Raw genomic sequence first — 18,901 nt, 5'->3', positions numbered from 1 at the left:
GAGCAGCATCTCAATGTCTTCCACCTTCGCAGCCTGAGACGCAGGCTGGACATCAAGTGAACTGACTGAGTCACCAACAATGAGGTCCTGGCCCTCACCCCAATACCCAGCCTCTTCACTCTGCTCCAACATCACCGTCTCCACTGGCTGGGCCTGGCCTGTACCCAGATACCCAGCCTCTTCACCCTACTCCAACATCACCGTCTCCACTGGCTGGGCCTGGCCTGTACCCAGATACCCAGCCTCTTCACCCTACTCCAACATCACCGTCTCCACTGGCTTGGCCACGTACACCACATGTCAGACAGGAGGATCCCGAAAGATCTGCTATACAGGGAACTGGCCTCCAGCAAGAGAGCATAGGGACAGCCCCACCTTTGTTTCCAAGATGTCTGTAACAGAGACATGAAGTCACTGATCATGAATGTCGAGAGGTGGGAGGGCATTGCAAGCAATCACTCTCGCTGGAGGCAGGAATTACACTGAGGTCTAAAAAGAGGAGAAGAGAAACTGAGGCCTGCTGCTGAAGGAAAGCCCACCTCCCGATCAAACAGCACCAAGACAACACCGGAGGATAGCGCCTTCAAGTGCAGTCGCTGCAGCCGAGATTGCCACTGCCATGTGGACCTCTACAGACACAACAGACACTGCTCTACCAATAAAGATTGAAGCAAGACTTCCCAGGCGCAGATCCATGGTCTCGCAAGACTAATGGATGCCACCTCAGAAATGTTATATGACACACTTCTGGAGTAGGTGGGACTTAAACCCACCCCTCCTGGCTCAGAGGCAGGGATACTACCGCCGTGCCACAAGAGTCCTGTTCAATAATGGGTGGTGGGCAGCTCTTGAAGCTGGAGGACCAATCAGAGGCCTTCAACCTGACCAATCAGAGGCCTTCAATCCAGAGAGCACAAGCTGGCTGCAAAGGGTAAGTGAGAGGTAAATGTTTCATCATGAAGGTACCCTCTGAGGTACTTTAATTAAAAAGTATTGAGGGCCGAAGGGCCTGTACTATGCTGTACTGTTCTATGTCCTAAAAACAAAAGAAAAGTAAGCATTCTGGCCACCAGTATGGTTGGGGCGTGAGGAGTGGGGGAGGGTTGGGGTGGGAGGGAACGCGAGTAGTGTGACCTCTGGTTGCACCCTCACCAAGGCAGGGCAGACAGGAGGCCTACTTGGAGGCTGTAGCCTCAGGCCTGCCACTCAGTGCTTCCTCCTCTTGAGAAGGATATTATTGCCAACAGCAAAACCTCTTCGCAAAAATGGCCAGCTCTGTGGTCTGGAACTAGCAGGAGTATTTTTGGGTCCCATCTACCTTCAACCTGACTCCAGCAAGGCCTAGAAATCTTGCTCCATGTTTCAGTTAAAAAAAATGCAGTAAAATGAATATAAATAAATCAGTGTGAAAAATTATTTACATGCAATATTAGCGGAAAATGCTTGTGTCTTTAATACTCTCGAACTAAAGCTGAAGAAAATTACTTATACTTATGCAGATTTATTTGCCAAAATGCATCTCTTCCAATAATTTTATTTTTGCCATAACTCCCACAAACATAATGAGTAACATCCATTCCGATAATTCATGACCTCAGAAATACCCAAGGCCAGCAGATACTGAGCAATGCCACCATCTGCACTTTCCTGTCCAAATCACCAGAGGCAGGGATACACCATCCTGATTTGGGAACTACATCGCTGCTCCTGCGCTGTTGCTGGGTCAAAATTCCGGAACTCTCTCGCTAACAGCACTGAGTGCGTCCATAACCCCAAAGACCACAGTTGTTTAAGGTAGCAGCTCACTGGGAAACAAATGCTGGCACAGCCTGCGATATCCACACCCCATAAACAGAAAATGTCCAGACCTTATCCTGTAGGCACTCACCTCATTCATATCACCCTAAATCTTTTTTCACTTTGACTATGTCTCTTGCTTTTCTCTCTCAACCTATCCATTGCTTCCTCTGTCTTCAACCATTAACTAATCCTGAAAATTTAAAACAAAATCACTTCATATTACCTCCCAGCGACCAAAGTAGCTGCAGTCTCACTGTATAGTCATTAGCTGTGTGTGAAAGGTTGGATATGATTTGAGTTCCCAAGCGACATGTCACTTGCTTGGCTCAATGGTTGTTCTGTTTGTTCAAACCTCATAATAAATGTATCCAATAAGTATCCCCTAATCAACAAGGCAATTGTTACACAATCTGTCTCCCCAGCAACATCATGCAGGAAATAAAAAGACACCTTCATCTTCACTTCTTAGATTTGTCATTTAATAATTACTCTCACAGCAAGAAAGCTTTTAGCTACACACAAAATCCTGCATCTGCCCTTCTATTCGACTTAACTCCTGTGTGAGAGAATAGAATACACGCTGGTGACATGTGCCAAGTCTTTCTTGCTGTCCATATTAATTATAGCCCAAGTAGAGCTGTCTGTTTTACAAGCTACTTTCTCAGTTATTTCGTTGCTTTCATTGCTAAGATCAGATGCTGTGGAGACTGCTAAATAGACCAGAGTGCTGGTGGGTTAGTTATTATTCAGACAATGCAGTAACATACAGCAAGGCACTGTGGATTAGAAATGTTGTATTCTCCAAGGAAAATGTATCTTTCAAGTGTTGGACACGGTCACTGCTCTTTCAGGCTGTCATGGAACAGATCAAAGCCCCTCCCCTGTTATGGAACAGACCAAGGCCCCTCCCCTGTTATGGAACAGACCAAAGCTAGGGTCTGTACTATATTTCGAATATAGTACAGACCCTAGCCTTTTCTTATTTTCAAGGCAAGTACAAGGTGTTCTGTTCCAGATGCAATTCAACCAGTAAAACTACCAGATTTGAGTCAAAAGTCCCACGACACCAAGTTAAAGTCCGACAGGTTTATTTGAAATCGCAAGCTGTCGGTGTAGCATCTCTACACCATGGCGACCAGATTTGAAGCCAAGCACACTATATTCAAACACTATCAGTAAAACGCAACAAAAGAAAGAAGAACTTGGAATAACTTAGTCCTACTGGAAAACTTAGAGTGATAGATCTTCAACTACTACTAATTAACTGTTCCAATATAATAACTTCCCATTACTACACCTTTGACAAAGGCAAATGCTGTGGCTCAGTGGTTAGCACTGCAGCCTTACAGCACCAGGGACCTGGGTTCAATCCCCATCTCAGGTGACCATCTGTGTGGACACATTCTCCCCATGTCTGCATGGATTTCCTCTAGGTGCTCTGGTTTGCTTCCACAATCCAAAGATGTGCAGGTTAGGTGAAGTGGCCGTGCTAAGTTGCCAATAGCTTTAGGTGCATTAGTAAATGCAGGGTAGGGAAGTGGGCCTCTTCAGAGGGTCGGTGTGGTCTTGTTGGGCCAAAGGGCCCATTTCAAAAACTGCAGGTAATCTAATCTTTAAAAAAATGCAGAAAACAAGCTTATCTCACATGCAAATCTAGCAGCACGAAGAGAATCCCCAGCTTTCAGCTGTAACCAAAAGAGGGGAAAAACAGCTTCCAAATCTTCAACACACCAGCAGCAATTGCTAGTGAAATGAAAATCCTTGTTCAGTTGGAGTTTGACCCCACTCAGTCAGGCTGCTTCTATTGTTCCCACTTTAAAAAAACACACAAGGCTTCACAAACTGTTTACTCAGTGGCACGGAGTAGACTGTTCTGGATCTCTGCTTTAAAGCCTCTCTTCAAAAAGAAAACAGGATAAAGTAAACCTCTTAAAGTCAAAGTATTGTCATAAGGGTCACTACCATTACATCACAAAACCTCATTTTATTGCTATGTTTAAGGACATAAAGAAATCCCTAGCTAAGGCTCACCACCTGAATACAGTTATATAAATTTTAATATATAATTAATGGGCTATTGGAATAGTAGAAAGGAGAACTCCATTAGCCAGAAGGCTCTGGCCATTAACCACCTTAGAAAATCCCACAAGTATACCTACTGTGTGCTGGCTGCACGCTTATGGTTTGTACCTTGGATATTTCAAGATCCACAGGACAGAGACCCTCACATGAGGCAGAAGTGGGTACTGCAGATACTGGAGATTACAGTCAAGTTTAGAGTGGTGCTGGAAAAGCACAGCAGGTCAGGCAGCATCCGAGGAGCAGGAGAATTGATGTTTTGGGCAAAAGCCCTTCAGCAGGAATCCTGCCTGACTTGCTGTGCTTTTCCAGCACCACTCTATCCTAGACACCTTAGCATGACTACAATACAAAATGCATTAGTGATGTGAAGATGGCTTTAAATGTTTATTTTTTCTTGTGTTTTTTTTTAAAGAGAGTGATTGAATGAGAGATGTCCAGCTGGCTACTGAAGACCAACTCGGGAAGTCATGGGTTTGTTTTTTTAATATCCTGAATGGGTGTGGCTGGCTCTCTCAGATGAGGATTTCTGGGTTTTGGTTTCTCAGTAGCATTAGAAGCTGTTGGGGTCTCAACAGAGTTAAAAGCTACAGTGAACGCCTCCTGGGTGCTACTCTCTCGGAATTTTTTCTTGATATTTTTTTCCTCCTGGATTGAAGAACTGCATGTGAGAATCTGTGTCTGAATTTTCCTTTTTGCCAAGGGGTGTGTTTATGGGATGTTATTACATTGGAACAGTTAATTATTAATAAGTACTGAATCTATTGTTCTGTTAAGTAATCTAAGAGAGTTTGTATTCTAAATTCCTCTTTCTTTGGTTGTATTTTAACTACAGGTTTTAAATAAATTGTGTTTTGCTTAATGTTGAGTTGTTTGACCAGTCACATTGCATCTGGAACACAACAGTTGCCTTTAAAACAAGAAAAGGTAAGGGTCTAGGCTACCTTCTTAAAATAGTTTGACGGGCCTGGTCTGGTCCATAACAGCGAAACATGGACATCCTGGAGGTTAGATCAACAGATACCAAAGAGTGACTCATTTTCTCTGCTTGAGCATCCCTCATCTATCCCAATCAGTTATGAAGCACATTGAGACATGATCAGGATGGGGAAGGGGCTAAATAAATCAAACTCTTTCTTTCTTCAAGTGAAAGTTGTCACAATGCATTGTGGGGTACTGTCATCATATGAAGTGTGAGCAACTTGAAAATCTTCCCAAGACCCACAGCTGTCACCCTGACTCATTCCCATGTGATTACATTGTCAAAGCTGAGGCAGACCAGGTCCCGTCAAAACATTTTAGAAAGGTAATCTGGAAACTAACTTTTTCTTATTTTAAAGGCAACTGGAAAGTGTTGTATTCCATCAGAGGAACCAGTATTTTTATCTGCTACTTCTACTTTAAAGTCAACAGCTAGCAGGTCCAGTTAGCAAAATGCAGAGTAATACTCCGTCCACACTACTTGCAAACCTCAACCTCCGTTTTCTCCTGCCGGTAAGTCTCAAGTCTTGCTTAGTTTTGTTTTCCTTCATTTCTTTCATGGGACATGGGCATCACTGTCAAGACTAACATTTGTTGCCGATTCCTAATTGCCCCGGAACAGAGTAACACCATTTCAAAGGTCAGTTAAGAGTCAATAACATTGCTGTGGGCAGGTTGGATAAAAAGGACAGATTTCCTTCCTGGATATCAACTACTCCTATCTGTCACATGGCCACTATTACAAAGAATAGCTCCGTATTACAGACTTATGAATCGACTGGCTTCTGTGACAGGATTTGAAGTATGTCCTCCAGTAAATGGGCTGTAACTCTGGAATACTGGCCCAGTAATACTGCCACTGCCTCATCCACAGTCAATCTTCCCACTCTGACTGAGATGGCCAATGGGTAGCTCTAAATGAGGAGCCAACTGCTCCATTTGTTGCTTCAACTGGACCATGATCAAAATGACATCACAACACTTGGACATTGCACAGAATTGATGCAATTGCACAAATCTGATAAGTGCCAATCAGAAGTCTTTTAAAAACCAGTTGAAAGAATATAGACTCATTGTCAGTAAAATTGGAACTGACAAATTCTCAAGATGCCTGTATTTGGAGTAAATGCACAATCGGAGCTGGATTAGGGCATATTAACTCAATTCCATTACCTTTTACAGTGTCCCTTCTAATTTAGATTTCCAAACTTACAAAAATCAAAGCTCAAGGCTTCTGTCTGAGTAACAAGGACAAACCATGTTCTTTTTTTACTTAGTGAAGGAAATGGCCCTCCAGACGAGCTCCTGTCCTGTTTGAACATAAGAAATAAATACAACCTGCCTGGTTTAAAATGCAAACAAGGCTTCGCAGTTAACTGTCAATCATCAGTAACTGGTGTGTTCTCCATTACAACTTCTCTGCCAGAGTTCACTTACCTACCAATGTGTCAAGTACATACACTGGCAGCCTTGCAATCTTCACCCCCTAAGGGTTAGGGCAGAGTTTGACTGTCTGCCAAAGCTTTGTAATTAGAATATCAACACTCTATTGCCATAGCTGGAGAGATCCCTGAAGGTCCGGCTCAAAGAATGGAGATGTTCATTTACCCTTGAATTGGTTTTCTTGCAAATTGTCCTATATAGAACACAGAACAATACAGCACAGAACAGGCCCTTCGGCCCACGATGTTGTGCCGAACATTTGTCCTAACTTAAGCACCCATCCATGTACCTATCCAATTGCCGTTTAAAGGTCACCAATGATTCTGACTCTGACTCTGCCACTCCCACAGCCAGCGCATTCCATGCCCCCACCACTCCCTGGGTAAAGAACCTACCCCTGACATCCCCCCTATACCTTCCACCCTTCACCTTAAATTTATGTCCCCTTGTAACACTCTGTTGTACCCAGGGAAAAAGTTTCTGACTGTCTACTCTATCTATTCCCCTGATCATCTTATAAACCTCTATCAAGTCACCCCTTATCCTTCGCCGTTCCAATGAGAAAAGGCCTAGCACTCTCAACCTATCCTCGTACGACCTATTTTCCATTCCAGGCAATATCCTAGTAAATCTTCTCTGCACCCTCTCCAAAGCTTCCACATCTTTCCTAAAGTGAGGCGACCAGAACTGCACACAGTACTCCAAATGTGAACTAACCAAGGTCCTGTACAGCTGCAACATCACCTCACGACTCTTGAATTCAATCCCTCTGCTAATGAACGCTAATACACCATAGGCCTTCTTATAAGCTCTATACAACCTGAGTGGCAACTTTCAAAGATCTATGAACATAGAACCCAATATCCCTCTGCTCCTCCACCTTACTAAGAACCCTACCGTTAACCCTGTATTCCGCATTCTTATTTGTCCTTCCAAAATGGACAACCTCACACTTGGCAGGGTTGAACTCCATCTGCCACTCCTCAGCCCAGCTCTGCAACATATCTAAGTCCCTTTGCAGCCGACAACAGTCCTCCTCACTATCCACAACTCCACCAATCTTCTTATTGTCAGCAAATTTACTGACCCACCCTTCGGACTCCCTCTTCCAAGTCATTAATAAAAATTACAAACAGCAGAGGACCCAGAACTGATCGCTGCGGAACTCCACTTGTAACTGGGCTCCAGGCTGAATATTTACCATCTACCACCACTCTCTGACTTTGACCGGTTAGCCAGTTTTCTATCCAACTGGCCAAATTTCCCTCTATCCCATGCCTCCTGACTTTCCCCATAAGCCTACCATGGGGAACCTTATCAAATGCCTTACTAAAATCCAAGTACACTACATCCACTGCTCCACCCTCATCCACATGCTTGGTCACCTCCTCAAAGAATTCAATAAGACTTGTAAGGCAAGACCTACTCCTCACAAATCCGTGCTGGCTGTCCCTAATCAAGCAGTGTCTTTCCAGATACTCATTAATCCTATCCCTCAGTACCCTTTCCATTACTTTGCCTACCATCGAAGTAAGAATAACCGGCCTGTAATTCCCGGGGTTATCCCTATTCCCTTTTTTGAACAGGGGCACAACATTCGCCACTCTCCAGTCCCCTGGTACCACCCCCGTTGACAGTGATGAGTGTAAGAACAAAAAGCCTTGACAAAAATGTCTTATTTTCAGCAATATTGAAATTCTGAACTGCAAAATGACTGAATAAACATACAAAAGAAGACTACAAAATAGAACAGTTGATCTGTCCAAACAAACAGATAACTCAGTATGCAGTCTGGATCCCAGGAAGAGGTACAGTGATAGACAGCCACACACTCAAAGGGCATTCACAACACCTGCACTTTTGAGTTTCTAAAGCAGAAATTCATTGTCCTACTTGTATATGTTTTTCCATTAAAAACTGGGGCCAATGGCTTTGCGTTGCTTCCCCATTTTTGCATTCATCTCAGAAAGCTGAAAGTGTGAGCAAATTCCTTGAGAAATGTTAATTCCAATTTTACTCGTGGTGAGTCTACCTTCTTTCAATTTGTTTTTAAAAGACTTCTGATTAGTAATGATCAAATTTGTGCCACTGCATTGATTCTGTGCAGTGGTGCCAGCATGCAGGGTAGCACAGTGGCTCAGTGGTTAGCATTGCTGCCTCAGAGCGCCAGGGTCCCAGGTTCGATACCAGCCTCAAGCAATTGTCTGTGTGGAGTTTGCACATTTTCCCCGTGTCTGCGTGGGTTTCCTCCTACAGTCCAAAGATGTGCAGTTTAGGGTGAATTGGCCATGCTAAATTGCCCAGAGGGATGTATAAGTTAGGTGCACTAGTCAGGAGTAAATTTAGAGTAACAGGGGAATGGGTCTGGGTGGGTTACTCTTCGGAGGGTCAGTATGGACTTGTTGAGCTGAAGGGCCTGTTTCCACACTGTAGGAGGTTCTGTGATTCAGTGTGCCAGTGTTATCATGTGTATTTGGTCATGGAACATTACAGTAGGATGGGGTGAATGATAATTGCTCTTTGGGCAGATCAGGAGACCAAGGTGAAGTCAGTTTTTGTTGCCAACAGAGTAACTTTGGATTATCTCCAAGTTGGGAGGTGCCACTGACTTGGAGAACCCCAGATCAACAGTTGGTGATGTCTGTTCTTTGAGATTTACAATGGCAAGACCCAGGAAAACAGAAGAGATCCAGAGAATCACTATGGCATAAAAGACAGCCACTGGGACCATCAAGTCATGTTGGCTCCCAATAGAGCATTCCAGTCAGTTCCATTCTCCCACTAGACCCACAAGACATTTTCCTCCAAGCCTCCACCTCATTACCTTTCAAAACCATCATCATCCAAGTTCGTGGTCAGTGGGTTCCAAGCCATTACTATTCACTACATTATAAAATTCTCCCACACACTCCTGCAACTGTAAATTAAAGTCTTAAACCTCTGCCCGGAGATCTTAAACTATGAATTCATGGGAACAGATTTTCTTCATCTACTTTTTCTTCACTTGTCATAATCTTGCATTGAATCTTCCCTCCACCTCCTTTGCCATAAACTGAGCTTCTCCAGCGAGTCTTTGCGCTAAAATCCCTGCTCCCCAGATCCATTCTGATAAATCTATCAAATTTAGGTCACAATTGGAACTTAGAAACTGCAGCTCATGAATAATTTACTTCAGTGACAGTGAGTTTTATGACGAGAGGGAACTGACAGGAAGAAATTCCTCTTCTGACTGCTGTGTGAAACGTTCATTGCGTGTGGGCTTCAAGTTAAGGACAAGAAGCAACTGACCTGAGGTACCCCCACAGTTCAGTAATCACACTCTGGGATCAGCCATCAGGTCTGTAATGCTTCCCCAGCACAAACTGGTGACTGTGGGACAAACCAGAGGGAAAGAATTCCACCGCTAACAACATATTTACTGCCACGCATGTCACAGCCTAATTGGAAAATTCAATAAACCTCAATTTTAAATAAAAAATGTTAACAAGGGAAAGAAGAGAGAATAATCATGAAATATGTAATTCTACAACAGATTGACGTGCAGACGTGTCAAGTACATACACTGGCAGCCTTGCAATCTTCACCCCCTAAGGGTTCGGGCAGAGTTTGACTGTCTGCCAAAGCTTTGTAATTGGAATATCAACACTCTATTGCCATAGCTGGAGAGATCCCTGAAGGTCCATTTTAAAATAGGCTCCATTGCAAGCACTTTTGACAGTGACTGTTATGTTCTTAAGCTGTGCAATTTTGCTATTTCCAGTTCAGAGAGAATAAATAATTGTATTAGTGCACTGCCAGGAATGGGGAATACACCAACCATTAAAACTGTGCTCAGATATTAAACAGGGTTTTGAGACAGTTACAGGGAAATAGTATTCATTTGAACCTTACAGGTCTTGTTGGGCATTTCAGTAACTCTGTTATATAACCAATGTCAAACTAATGTGTTATATTCTTGAAAATACTTACTTTAGTATAATTAAGTAGGCATTGGCATAGAAGACAGGAAAAGTAATAAGTATTGACCCAAAAAGGATTCTAAATGATAGAAAACCTAATCAAAGTGAATTGAGATTTTTAAATAATGATTGCAAATCTATCTTGGTCTTGCTAATTTTCTTCCCCTTACAAGATGTTGAATCCTTGCTCGGATAAGTTAAATGGGTGTCCTTGACCATGCAGAAATTTCTAAGCAACATGGGTGACCCTGGTCAGCGAACGTTGGCAGGCTGGTTCATTAGAAACATGGAAAATATGTGGAGTAGGCCATTCAGCACTTTGGGCTTACACCACCATTCAATATGGTCATGGTGGATTGTGCAATCTCAGTATCCCACTCCTGCTTTCTCCCCATACCCCATGATCCCTTTAGCCGTAAGGGCCACATCCAGCTTCCTCTTGAATATATCTAATGAACTGGCCCCAACAACTTCCTGTGGGAGAAAATTACATGCATTCACAACTCTCTAAGGGAAGAAATTCTTCCTCATCTCAGTCCTGAAGAGCTTACTCCTTATTCTTTGACTGTGACCCCTCATTCTAGACTTCCCTAACATCAGGAACATGCCTCCTGCATCTAGCCTTAGCCAGACAAATCAGGATTTTATACATTTCCTTGAGAAACCCCTTATTCTTCTAAATTCCAGCGAGTACAAGCCCAGTCAATCCAATTTTTCCACATCTATCAGTCCTGCCATCCGGGGAATGTATCTGGTGAACCTCCGCTGGACTCCCTCAATCGCAAGAATGTCCTTCCTCAGACTAGGAGATAAAACTGCACACAATACTCAAGGTCTGGCCTCACCAAGGCCCTGTTCAACTGCAGGAAGAGATACGTTTGCTCATACCTTCACTTGATATGGAATGATAGGGATCGCTGCACAATAAGCAGTCACTATAACATTACAAAAAGTGAAAGGTAAACTCATTATTGTCCTAGTGGACCACAGAGCTGCTCTCTTGTTAGAGAGAGATGACTGGCGGTGGTTTAACCTGAGGTTTGGGGAAAGGTTGAGAAGGAGATACCCAGAGCACCATGCTACAACCCTGACCAGGGAACCAATCCCAGCACAGGCAATTCAATGGAAACTACTTCTGAAAGGCATATCAATGGAAACTGTGGGACTGTTGTAAAAACATGATAAAGGTCAGTAATGTTCACCTCCACGTGACCCCAGACCCACAGCGGTGGAAACAGAACCCACGCTGTTGGAATCGCTCTGCTTCACAAACCAGCTGTCCAGCCAACTGAGCTAACTGATCCTCCGTGCTCCAACCCTATCCAACAGAATTGCTACTGCGGAGATGGAGACCATTCAACCCATCAGGTTTGCAATAGTTCTTCAAATGACCACTATGATTTTGTGTCATCCTCCTGCCTTGCCCTCATAACCCTTGCTAGCTGTCTCCATTTAATTAGCTGAATGCTCTCTCAAATGCATCAGTTAAACCTGCATCCACCACACTTCCAGCCAATGTATCCTCGACCCTAACTAATCACTGTGTGAAATCGTTGTTTCTCACGTCATAAAGGAGGTGAAGAAATTGAGGGTGAACTTTGTAAGGCATTTCAGTGCTTGGTGGTGATGTTGCCAAATTAAGCTTCTTTACTAAATACTTTTACTCAAGTGCTTCTTAATAAAAAGATCAGAGTAGGGGGAAAAATCAAAGTTACCATGTAGTAAATTAACCTCTGAACCCAAGGGACACCTCTGGTAAATAGTTCACCACCACAAAGGACAGAGTCTAAATGGTGAACACATCATGGTGAAGTGCTCATTACAGTCAAATTTTCAAGATGCGAAGGCCATGGAGTAAAATGCATCTTTTGGATTGTACTGAATCATCTTATTTAACTGCTACCATTTAATATAAACTTTATATTGCCTTGTGCCCTTAATTCTCCAATTTCTGGATTCAGTGGCAATGATAAGCCTTTGCAGAGTGTGCTCTAACAACCTCCAAATCTTGACCTGTATAATGGCTTTCTTTTCTGATTTAAATTTTTGTATGTAAATCAAATTTTTAAAACCATCGCCATTTATAAATATTGAACTAGGCTGAACCCATTCTCTTATTAAGACCATGTTACACATCATATATTGTTTATTCAATATATTTGACCAATGAAAGCATTATATTCATAACATGACTGTCACACTTTAAACACGGTTCCCCATCGAAGTAGGATGGCAGCAGTGTGTACCACTTACAAGATGCACTGCAGTGACCCTCCAATGTCCCTTCCACAGTACCTTCCAAACTGGTGACCTCTGTTGTGATGTTGTCAATTTGTTGTGTATCTGCTACCACTCCGGGCAATATCAAGATGATTCTGGTTTAAAATCCAAGCAACATATTTATCAACCTTTAAACCATCTTAAATGCTTTATGGACTTGCTTCCAACTATTAAACATGAACCTCTCACCATTAAACACCTCATTAATTATGTCTACCAGCTCATACAAGGGCAGAAGGTACACAGAAACGCCACAACCTCACCACTACCGACTTGGAAATATATCATCCTTCTTATATCAGCACTCAGTAAATATCCTGGAAATACTTCGGTGACAGTATACCTACACCATACAAACAAACTGCACCGGTTCAGAAAGGTGGCTCAGCAGCAATGATTCATGGGTAATGAGGGATGGGTACTAGACATTAGTCTTTCCAACAAGGCTCGCGGCCTGCGAATAATTTTTTTTTAAAAAATCACTGACATCACCAAATGCAAAATCTCCTCCTAGCTCCTTCTATATTTAGTGACAGGAAAAAAAAACTACTGTTGGCCCAGAGAAGGGAAGGAGATTAGGAGTGTTTGTGGATATTTACTTACTCCACAACCAGCATTGGACAATAATTCCTGATACTTGTCTCAGACTGGAGTGCGGACGCCCTTTTCTTTATCCTTGCTCACTAGGTTCATTACGGCTGCCTAAGTTATAATAATATTGCAACATGTTAATGGATACTCACTCACATCAGCACATGATTTTTGCATAAAATTTATCTTGTTTCTATTTGTTTAGCTGTTTTTTAAAATTCCTAACAATATGCAATTTCTTCCTTTTATCTGCTGGCATGTTCCGACCAATATTGTACCTGCTCCGTTCCCTGGAGTGAGTGTCCTTCCCGGTGAGTGAGCTTCTGACTATTATTTAATCAAAGGAATTCAATGGTATTCCCTTAGTTTGGATTAATCCTCTCCTTTCCCAATAAAAAGGGGGTGTCCCACAACCCACTCACCTTCATCCAAGCCATCCTCAAATCCTTTCTCTGCAAGAAAATTCTTTTTCAGAGACTTTCCTCACCCAAAAGGGGGATTCAAATAAATATCAGGATGTTTATCTAGCTGAGTAATATTAGGCCACTGAAGTGTTTTAATTGAAACCATTTAGCTCATTTGCAAAAACAATTCATTTACCACAATGTTACTCTGCCAAGACAAACAGCTATTTATTGAAATAATTACTTCCAAGGCAACTTTCACCATTTACGGGTGGCATCGTGGCTTAGTGGTTAGCACTGCTACCTCACAGTCCCAGGGGCCTGAGTTCAATTCCAGCCTCAGGTGACTGTGTGGAGTTTGCATATTCTCGCTGTGTCGACATGGGTTTCCTCTGATTTTCTCCCACAATCCAAAGATGTGCAGGTCAGGTGAATTGGCCATGCTAAATTACCCATGTGTTAGAGGGAAATTGGTCTGGGTGGGCTACTCTTTGGAGGGTCGGTGTGAAATTGTTGGGCCAAAAGGCCTGTTTCCACACTGTAGGGAATCTAATCTTTAAATTTGAAGGTATATATTTTTTTCTCTCGATCATCTACAGGAAAACATTGGAGATGTATACAAAATAGGAAATCTTGTTCATTGCATGTGACAATTAGTGTCAAACAGAACAGCACCTCCATTTTGTCTAAGAGTGTAAGATGGATGTTGTAACTCTTGACAGTCCTAACAGGACTGCCACTGTTAGAAACATTTGGCCACACCCCATAGACGACCTTCCTTTCACCTACACCATTTCTTTCTGTAATATTTTTGGTCTCCTTATGCCTCTAAAGAATCTTTACAGAGTCTACTGAGGAAAACATAATTTTAGTCAAGAAACATGTTGCAAAACTGCAAGATCATGTGATATTATATCACTTCCTGTGATGAGGTATACTACATCTCATTGGCATATCACAAGGTCAGACTTAACCTCTTGTACTATACTTTGCATCACAATTGCTTATGATTCTCTTTGGATTTTTGTTAGTAAGACGATAGGTTTAAGGAGAAGGTGAGGACTGCAGATGCTGGGGATCAATGTTGAAAAGTGTGGTGCTGGAAAAGCACAGCAGGTCAGGCAGCATCCGCAAAGCAGGAGAGTTGACTTTTCGGGATAAACTCTTCATCAGGAATATGAAGGGATTGGGGGGAGGGAAAGGGTGTTGATAGTGATAGGTCGCAGGTGAGGTTGGAGCAGATAGGTAGGAAGGAAGGTGGACAGGTAGGACAGTGCAAGAAGGCAATGCCAAATTGGAGGATTGGATGTGGGATGAGGTGGGGACAGGGGAGCGGAGGAAACTGGTGAAAATAAACATTGATGCTGTGTGGTTAGAGGGTCTTAAGGAGGAAGATGAGGTGTTCTTCCTCCTGTCATTGGCTGGCTTGGATTTGGTGGGTGGAGTGGGAGGAGGTGTTGATCAGCCACAAGGCGGTAGGGATGTTTGATGTGTGTGTCCCAGAAATGTTCCCTGAAATGTTCTGCGAGTTGGCATCCTGTCTCCCCAGTATAGAGGAGATCACATTGAGAGCAATGGACACAGTAGATGAGGTGTTTGGATGTGCAGGAAAATCTCTGCCGGATGTGGGATGGAGGACTTTGGATGGAGGTGATGGGGGGATGTGTGGGTGCAGGTTTTACACCTCTTGCAGTGGGAAAAGAAGGTGCTGGGAGTGGAGGGTGGGTTGGTGGGGAGCTTGGACCTAACAAGGGAGTCACAGTGGGAATAGTCTCTGTGGAACGCAGATAGGGGTGGGGAGGGAAATATATCTCTGGTGGTGGGGTCTGGCTGTAGGTGACGGAAATAGAGGAAATAGGCTTAAGGCCCAGATACACTGCTCAAGATGTTCGTTCTCCTCTGAGTTTAAATATTTTGCATCATCTTCTATTTGAACATAACCTTGCCAACCTCTGAACTCTCAACTTTTCCCCAATCCTCTGTGTCTCCCCTCTCTTGGCTCCTAATCCTCACTCCCTCCCTCACACACTCACTCTCTCACCCTTTTCCTCTCTTTCTCTCTCAAATTCGCTTTCACATCCTCTCTTTTCCTTCCACACTCCCTCCTTCAATCTCTCAAACTCTCTCTACTTATTAACTGCTTTTCACACTTCCCCATCCTCATTCCATCAGATCAGAAGACAAAGGAGCAGAATGAGGCTATTCAGCCCATCAAGACTGCTCCACCATTCCATCATGGTTGACATTCTCTTGTCTTCTCCCCCTAACCATTACTCCCCTGAGCAGTCACTCTCTCGTGCTGTTACCTCCCATAGTATCTCTCTAATCAGTCACTCCCTCACACTCATACTCTCTGTCCCTCCCTCTCTTAATCACTCTATACCTCCCTCACTCCTTCTCACACTGACTCACGCCCTCTCCCTTGCTCAGGAACCCTATCGCTGAAGGTAAGTGGCTTCGGATTGGATGAGCAGCTCCTTGCCAAAACCTCTGCTCCCACGTTCTGGTATTTGGAACCTCACACATAGCAACAGGGGCCCATGGGGTGCCTGTTCAATGAGTCTGATCGACAGGATTTAATGCCCAAACTTGGCAGCGTCGAATCATGTCGTTAATATTATCATAACCAGACAAAAAGCTTCAACTAATGCAAATTTCATGTGCCAGCTGGAGAGTTGCCAAGGGAAGGCTCACTGGGGGTTGAGCAAGTTGGAAATGACGGAGCTGATTAATGTCAGCTCGCCTGTGCTGTGAGGGTTAGAATTCAGATTTGTGCTTCCCATCGTGATCTTGCTCATTTGGAACTAACGAGCAAGTGGACAGGGCTCAACACTGAATCTAAACTCTTACTGAACCAAAAAACATCGAGCGTTGGCAGACTCGGGGTAATCTCTGGGCCATGGTTTGGTTCGATATCTCAGAGGATAATAACATGAAGAGAATCTTTATACTTCCTACTAAAGGTTGTAAACAAGCACAATATTTCGAAGTTTCGTCCAAGACTGAAATTGAGAAAATTCAGAATGTTTGTTAGTATTGTCTTAAAATGGACTGGTATTATCTGAGATATTAAGACAAAGAGTTATGAGATGTGAAACCATATCAAACCCATACACACACACACACACACACACACATACACAGATACACACACATGCGCGCGCGCACACACACAGATACACACACCTGCGTGTGCGCGCACACACAGATACACACACATGCGCGCGCGCACACACAGATACACACACCTGCGTGTGCGCGCACACACAGATACACACACATGCGTGCGCGCGCACACACAGATACACACACATGCGCGCACGCGCACACACAGATACACACACATACGTGCGCGCGCACACACAGATACACACACATGCGCGCACGCGCACACACAGATACACACACATGCGCGCGCGCGCGCACACAGACACAGATACACACACGTGCACGCGCACACAGATACACATTATTGCGCACGCGCACACACACAGATACACACACCTGCGTGTGCGCGCACACACAGACACACACACATGCGTGCGCGCGCACACACAGATACACACACATGCGCGGACGCGCACATTCAGATACACACACATGCGCGCACGCGCACACACAAATACACACACATGCGCGCGCGCGCACACACAGACACAGATACACACACGTGCACGCGCACACAGATACACATTATTGCGCGTGCGCACACACACAGATACACACACATGCGCGCGCGCGCGCACACACACAGATACACACACATGCGCATGCGCACACACACAGATACACACACATGCGTGCACGCGCGTGCACACAGACACAGATACACACACATGTGTGCGCGCACACAGATACACATAAATGCGCACGCGCGCACACACAGATACACACACATGCGTGCGCGCGCGCACACACACACAGATACACACACATGCGCGTGCACACACACAGATACACACACATGCGCGGGCGTGCACACACACACACATACACACATGTGCGCACGCTCACACAGATACACACACATGCGCGCGCACGCACACACAGATACACACACATGCGTGCACACACACACGCAGATACACACAGATACACACACATGCACGCGCGCACACACACACAGATACACGCATGCACACACACAAATTCACATGTGCGTGTGCGCACACACACACAGATACACATGCACACGCGCACACACAGATACACACACGTACGTGCGTGCACACACAGATACACACATGCGCGCACGCACACACACAGATACACATGGACACACGCATACACACACACACGCAGATACACATGTGCGTGCGTGAGTGCACACACACACACACACATACACACACACACACACACCGCCCCACGATTGCCAATCTTGAGATGGACTACTGGGAGATACTGAGAATAAACGAGACTTCTGCAGCTACAAGGCTGGAAGACGAGAGGCCGATTCATCCCAGGCCACTCTACACAGGCTGGTTACACAGCGACATACAAAAAGGCCTTGGGCAGATTCCTCATCTAATGACTAAGTCTGGGGAAACAGGAAACCTAACAGTAGGAGGGAAAATATGCAGTGATCTTTCAACACACATTTTAGTTTGTATCATAGCCATTCGCCTCCAGAAATCGACTAAGAGTTCCTTAAGTGAGAGTAAAAATGGAAAATATTCAATAGGAAAAGATTGAATAAAACAGGTCCTACAGGATTGTGGGAAACACTCTCTTTATGCCTCTTTCACAGGTATCAACAACAAAGAACAAACAACAAAGAACAATACAGCACAGGAACAGGCCTTTCGGCCCACCAAGCCTATACTGACACAGGATGCTTTTCAAAACTAAAACCCTTTTGCCTCTATGCAGTCCATATCCCTCAATTCCCTGCCTATCTGTGTTTCTGTCAAGATGCTTCATAACCATTGCTATGTATCCGTCTGCACCACCTTCTCTGACAGTGCATTCCAGGCATTTATCTCCCTCTGTGGAAAAAAAACATGCCTCACGTCTCCTTTAAACTTACCCCCTTCTCCCTTAAACCTATATCCCCCAGGAAATTGTTTTCTCCCCTGGGAAAAATTCTCCGACTATTCATTCTATCCATGCCTCTCATAATTTGTTAACCTCTGTCAGGTTGCACCTCAGCCTCCAACATTCACGTGAAGGCAAACTAAGTTTGTCCAATCTTCCTCATAGCTAATACCCTCCAAATCAGGCAACATCCTGGTAAACCATTTCTGTACTCTGTCCAAAGCCTTCAGGTCCTTCTGATAGTTCGGTGAGCAGAACTGTGTGCAATATTCTAAATGTGGCCTAACTAAAGTTCTATACAACTGCAACATGACTTGCCAATGTTTA

At 44.1% G+C, this 18,901-nt stretch overlaps 1 protein-coding gene across 1 annotated transcript in view; it reads right to left on the bottom strand.

Annotated features, from left to right (window-relative positions):
• fuom (fucose mutarotase) overlaps positions 1-18,901 on the bottom strand; it is a 138,306-nt gene that overhangs the window by 50,295 nt on the left and 69,110 nt on the right. The window contains 1 exon segment of the mRNA XM_072582885.1: positions 13,146-13,244. Within this exon segment, the coding sequence (XP_072438986.1) occupies positions 13,146-13,244 (99 nt within the window).

Source organism: Chiloscyllium punctatum, chromosome 13 (assembly GCF_047496795.1).
Source record: "Chiloscyllium punctatum isolate Juve2018m chromosome 13, sChiPun1.3, whole genome shotgun sequence".
NCBI lineage: Eukaryota > Metazoa > Chordata > Chondrichthyes > Orectolobiformes > Hemiscylliidae > Chiloscyllium > Chiloscyllium punctatum.
Note: the sequence above shows the minus strand (reverse complement) of the source record. Positions and strands in the feature narration are given on the sequence as shown.